This window comes from Drosophila sechellia, unplaced genomic scaffold (genome assembly GCF_004382195.2).
Source record: "Drosophila sechellia strain sech25 unplaced genomic scaffold, ASM438219v1 Y_05, whole genome shotgun sequence".
Lineage (NCBI taxonomy): Eukaryota > Metazoa > Arthropoda > Insecta > Diptera > Drosophilidae > Drosophila > Drosophila sechellia.
Window position 1 is genome coordinate 26,413 of NW_022611364.1, and position 6,248 is coordinate 32,660.

The 6,248-nt window shown below is 44.3% G+C and overlaps 1 protein-coding gene across 1 annotated transcript; it reads right to left on the bottom strand.

Annotated features, from left to right (window-relative positions):
* Positions 1–475: 475 nt before the first annotated feature.
* LOC116803387 (dynein beta chain, ciliary-like) lies at positions 476–2,152 on the bottom strand (the record flags this gene model as incomplete). Its single annotated transcript, XM_032727129.1, has 1 exon — positions 476–2,152. A coding segment is annotated over one exon (1,677 nt), but the record flags the coding sequence as incomplete, so codon positions are not given.
* Between the last annotated feature and the right edge of the window lie 4,096 nt (positions 2,153–6,248).

Sequence of the window (6,248 nt, forward strand, 5' to 3'; positions counted from 1 at the left end):
ATGAGGAAATTCAGATGAAAAAAAGTAAACATCAAGCAAAGCTCGCCGCACACGAAAATCCTCTCTACAGCCCAGCAAAGAAATCCTAGGGCCGTCTCTAACTAATACAATTACTTCACATTGTAATTAATATAAGTTATATAGATATATATAGATTTGAATAATTATTGTTAGTCTCACAAAAAGAGAAGATCCAATAAATAACGCAATAAGTTTAAAAAAAAAAAGTACTAAGTTGTACTTTTACAACTTAAATAAAAACAGGGAAATAAGAGAAATTAAATGGATAAAGTCAAACTATTATTAGAATGCATAGTTGGGTCAATTAAAGAATACGATTTATGTATTACCAGTCAACAAATCCTATATTGGATTTTTACTCTATCGCGGCTCTCTGGAAGCCTTTTATAAAATTTACATCGTAGATAATGAAATATAAAATCGTAGATTAATAATACTTATTATTGCATTCAACTTACTTTACTGCAAATGAGCAAAAGTGCCGCTGAAGACGAGGATCGATGGTAAAAGACCCAGCTGATGGGTTCATACACGCTACAATATTACATTTATGTATGTCACGTAATGTCATTTTTTGCCGGTCGTACCAGTGGTGATAGTCCATAAATTGCCTAATCAACGTATGGGGCTGAACTGTAAAATATTTGTCTACCTCCGGCATGTTCATATCATCCACAAAGTATATCATTCGTTTGTTTCCAATGGGTCCGTAGTTCCTACCTGCTTTTTTTTCCAGAGGCTTTTCAAGAATACGCTGCAACATCTCGGAAGTGGTATAGAAATTGAAAGGAACATTTGTAACAGAGTACTTATCAGAAGGTAAGGCACTTAGCTTTGCGTTCATTAGGATGGTCTTACCCGATCCTGAGGGTCCGATCAACATTAGTGGATGATCGGCTTCTATAAGAGTATCCATAAAAAATCGCAAACGAGTGGTCTCAGCCGTGTTCACTAAATTTGACTGTAAAGGTAAATCCATATCCAACTCAAATTGTGGTACAAGATTTGTCCATGGGAAAAATTTCTTTGTCTCATGGTCTATGTAAAATGAGAATATTGTCCCTGATACAGGGAACTTTACAGCTTTATATTCGTTTAGGAACCATTTGCTGAATTCATTACGCCAGTCTATAATTTGATCCTGAAATAGCGATGAGCCGAAGCCCCATACGATGCAGAATACAAAGTAAATCTCATACCAGTCTTTTGGGCAATCATTCGGTACGTTCTGGGGAGTTAACATGCTATCTAGCAAGTAGCAAGTCATTTGCAAACGTGCTATATCCGATATGGGAGTTATCGACCTAAGCCGGGTTCGAAATATGTCTAAGAGAGGCGGCACATACTTATCAAAGAGAACGTTGAGCATTGAAACTTCGCTAGAATTTGTGCGGGTTCCAAGCCATGACTGTATGAATGGGGTCCATCCCAGATCCTGTGGATTTATATATAGTATGCCTGCCCTTGATACAGTAGCAGGTGTAGCCGTGCGCAGAGATGCGATTTCAAAAAGCAAGCGCATTTCCTTGGTGAGAGCAATGCGCTCGTTGCTTGCCAGAGTAAGAACTTTATTATCATCCATCACCGTATTTAGGCTCTCAATCCACATAGGATCAATGTCGCCGTCAAGAACAATCCATTTTGGGCCTGTTCCACCTAGGTTCGCTTGGTCTCTCATTAGAATAGAAAAAAGGCCATCTTTCCATTCACGCGTTGATGGATTGACGATACCAAAGAGCTCATCATTAGTAACCGCTTTTGGGTTAAGGTCGTTGTAGTGCGGTTTTCTTTTCTGGTTTTGGTATGTCTTGTTAAGTGTCTTCCACACTTCTGATTTTCCTGTTCCAGCGAATCCGATTATAAACACAGAATGACGTACGGCAAAAAGTTCTTCAAGTTGAACAATTTTTAAAATAAATCCGTCCTCTGGCTGCAGCTTTAAGTCTAGAGCGGACCGTTTTATAACTGCTTCGAATTCCGGATTACGTTTCCGCGGTACATCGAGTGCAGGAAACAGATCTCCAATTAGACCCATGAACACTGGTACATCATCCGTAACAATTTTAGGAATATTAAAGTCACGCAAGGCCCGCATTAGGACTTGATCCTCAGGCCTTTGTCTATCGTCGCGCTGAAAAGAAAAAGTAGGAAATTTTTAAATAAGACAGAAAAACGTTATTATTATTTTTTTTTTATATTAATTATAAGTTTAATTACTAATTTTTGTCTGCTAAATTATATATATTGATCCTTTTTGTTTTTTTTTTAATCATTTATTATTCACTAGGAATTTTTAAGTTACTTCTGACGTCGGAGGCAAATAGGGCCGACAAGATTATTCGCCAACGTGTGGTACTTTACTTATATAAGAACCTTATCACCAGAGAGTCTTCTCTGTCTGTCTGAAAAAACTCCTCAGATTTAGCGCCTCTTTTGCAGCTGATGAGAGCGTCATGTATTCTGCTTCCGTGCTGCTTTAGGCAAAACTATTTTTTCCGACTTCCAAGAGCTAGGACCTCCCAACAAGAAGAAAACAAATTCTGTGTACGAACGCCGGTGGCTGACATCACCTGCCCAGTCGGCAGGTGATTGGTGGGAACGTAGTCCACCAATGGTAAACCTTCAGCCCGATAGCTTAATGTTTTATTGGATGTCCCTGCCTAATACAGCATCACATATTTCATGCCCAATACATGTTCACAATGTGGGTTCTTATTTCGCTGCAACAGCTTCACAACTGAGTGGTAGATATCTGGTCCTGGTGTCGCTGCGGTCATCAACTGCTTCAAGCCGTTTCGCTGTCGTCTTGCACTTCTCTAAGTCGTGTCGCTGCAGCATATCTTTACGTACAATGTCAAATCGTTCATCGTTATACATCCCAACTCTGCGTACCCAATAACGTTCTTCAGCTGACCTTTGTCCACGCATTCAAATCTCGAAGCTATGTTAGACCTTACCTGACTATAACGTATAGACGATCTTCTACATAAATTAGTACAAGACACAAGTTACCGTTTATGTCCTCTCTCGAAGAGTTTTCGCTACCAAGCGAGCTTTGTGCCTTTCGGGATTGCCCTCACCATCTTTTTTTTTTGCCTTTCGGCAAAGTGCAAGTAGACTCCTTGGGCGCCCTGCCTTGCCCGTCCGAATAGTTCTAGGTCTCCCTGGCCCGATTCTCATTGCCTCTCCTGCCAGTGGCACCTCCTCATCTTGTGATGAGGACTAGACTAGACTAGACTCTAGTCTTTGGACTAGAGTTCTCCCTGGCTTCTTCATTTTCAACATCCTCGATGATTACCATTTCACCTTTCCGCCTCAAAAATCTTAGGCTCGTATTCTTCAGTTTCTATGAATAATACGCCGCCCTTAAAAACGACCTGCTGCGTCATCTGATCGTACAACCTGTACCCTATTGATTCCAGGAAATATCCAAGTCGATATTCCTTACCTTTGGCTTTGGTCCCACCACCAACGATCCAAAAACTCGCATGTGACCCACCTAGGTGTTTTGCCACTAAAAGCCTCATATGGAGTTATTCTGACAAGAGCTGCAGTTGGAGATCGATTTCTGATGTAACCGGCAGTCTCTGCCCAAAGACTCTTCGGCCTTCCTGAGTGAATAAGCAAACTCCTGGTCATTTCCACCAGGGTACGTTTGGCTCGCTCAGCCACTCCGTTTTGTTGCGGTCTGTAGGCTGTAGGGGACTGTTAACTGCCTTACGATTCCATTTTCCAGCAACAAAGTGTCAAAACGTTTATTAACTCACGACCATTATTGCTGCGTATTGCTTTTATTTTGCATTAGAGCTGACACTCTGCCATTCGTTTGAATACTGTTGGGATGCTGGGGGTTGCTGGTCCTGGAAAATTCCTAGTTTGCTGAAAATAGAACACTCGGAGAAAAGGGAACACTTTTGTAAACGCGCAAGCGCGACCGAGCGTATCTTAATTGCTTGTGGTTAGTTTTTACACTAAAGCTTATTCTAATGAGTTGGGTTCTCCCAAGCGCAGCGGAGACTCCTCGGAGACTCTGTGGTGAAGAGCGGGAGAGCGTAAGAGGGAGTGGAGAGCGTAAGAGGGAGCGGAGAGCGGGTGACAGTCCAAACCCCGTAACTTGAACATTCCGCCCCCCTTGCAATCACTGGGGTTGCAACATAGCAACCCCACGATCCACCCAAACACGGTCTTTTGAGCGACCGGCATTCCCTCGTCGAAGGTCATGAATCCGGATTGGATAACCTTAGGATAAATATTTGCTCCTAAGACCATGGAGACGGTAGCAGGCCGATGGAACTGGTCATCAGCCAGCATGATGTCCCGATACTTGGACACTACGGTGTCGCTCAATGCCCGGACAGGTGTGCGGATCCGCACCCTGGCCTCGATCTTGAGCACGACCTCCAGCTTCGTGATCGAGTCGATCCTGGAGCGAATCGTCGTCGTGCAGACCTTCTCGTCGCCAACATTGGTCATCGGAAGCTTAAAGGTTGACGCCAACGAAGCGTCGATGCAGCTCATAGGGCTGCACGGATCGATAAGTGCTGCGGTCTCGAAGGTCTTCGTCCCGGTCTCCAACTTGACCAGCGCTGTGGGAAGGATGTTCACGCTGTGGCGTTGCAGCAGCGACGAGCGATTCCGGGCGTCGTGGCGGTGAACTCCTACGCTGAATTGGCGGATTTTGCCGGCGGGAACGTTGGGACGACGCCGAAGCTGCTTGCCGGGTTGGCACCGGTTGGAGACGTGAGCGCGCTCGCGACCGCGACAACGAGCTAACCTGCTCGTGCATGTGGAGCAGAGTGTGGTGGGATCGGTCGCAATTCTTGCAACCATCACCGCTTCGGCAGTCTCCCGTGGAATGCTCGTGAGCGAGGCAATTGGCGCAGAATTTGTTAATGAGGACTGCTCGCAAACGCTTTTCAGCGCTGAGCTTTAGGAACCTCGAGCACTTCCGAAGAGGATGGATACCGCGGCAGACTCGGTAAGATTGAATACCTCGGGTACGTCTGCTCTCCACTGCGTGCGTTTTGTTGACGAGGGGCCATGCTGCGCGTAGTCGAATGTCGAAAGGAGATCGAAAACGAAATGAAAAATAATGGATGATTAGTGCTAGTGAACTACAACTAAAGGACGAGAGGAGCGCCTATTATTGTGGAGATTCGGAAGACTCCGTCGGCAAAAGCACCACTTTTGCCACTGGACGTTTAATAACTCCACGTGCACTACGGATATTTACTACACGGACGTTGCCGTCGGCTGCTTTTTTTTTTTTTTTTTTTTAATATTTGAACGATGATGTTTTTATTATTTGATCAACGCACTGTTACCCATGCGGAAACTTAATTTGATCTGCTTAAATTATTTTATTTTACAATATGTCTTGGTTACTTAAGACTAACAGATTTTTAATCCTAAAAATGATAGGGAGAATTATAATAGTTGATATAACATAATAATTATTATTTATTTGATTATTCTAATGAATTTTTAAAACTAAGACTTTCTAGGTCAAAACCAGGTCAGGGAGGTCATGAGGGTGGTGTCGCTTGAGTCTTCTTTTGACTCTAGTCCGAGGGTCAGCATTGACCACAGCTGCAGTTCCTAGCTTCCTTGCTAGGCTGTTGGGGTGTACATTAAGCCTTTCCATATATTTTTGGGCGATGTTCTGGAGCTTGTCTCCTATTTTGGGCACCTTGAGGTCGCGTTCGATGTCTCTTGTTCTCATATACCAAGGAGCCCCCGAAATTCTTCTTAAGGTCTTCGCCTGTAAGATCCGGATCTTATTATGGTGACTCTTCGCAGCAATGCCGTATACCTGCAGGCCGTAGAGCCGTCGGCTGCTGGGAAAACAGACTGAATTCTGACGAGCCGCCACTCATTAGAGGGCAAGTTGTCGTCCTTGATGACGACCATGTCATCGATGCGGAGATTTTTGGACGGGGCCTGCCATTTGGAGCGCTTGTGGAGTTCTTTGAGGTACTCTTCTTTCCATCGCACACGGAACTGCTGATGAAGAGCTTTCAAATGCTGCCACCGATTAAGAATGGATTTCGTTTCCCCCTTTACTTCGGGTTCCACCGTGGACATAAGGGGTCCCCCGACAAGGAAATGACCTGGCGTCAGAGCCAGCAAATCTGTCGGGTCCTCAGACATGGGAGAGAGCGGCCTGGAGTTAAGGCACGCTTCTATTTTTGCCAATAGCGTGGAGAGCTCTTCGAACGTGTATTTTC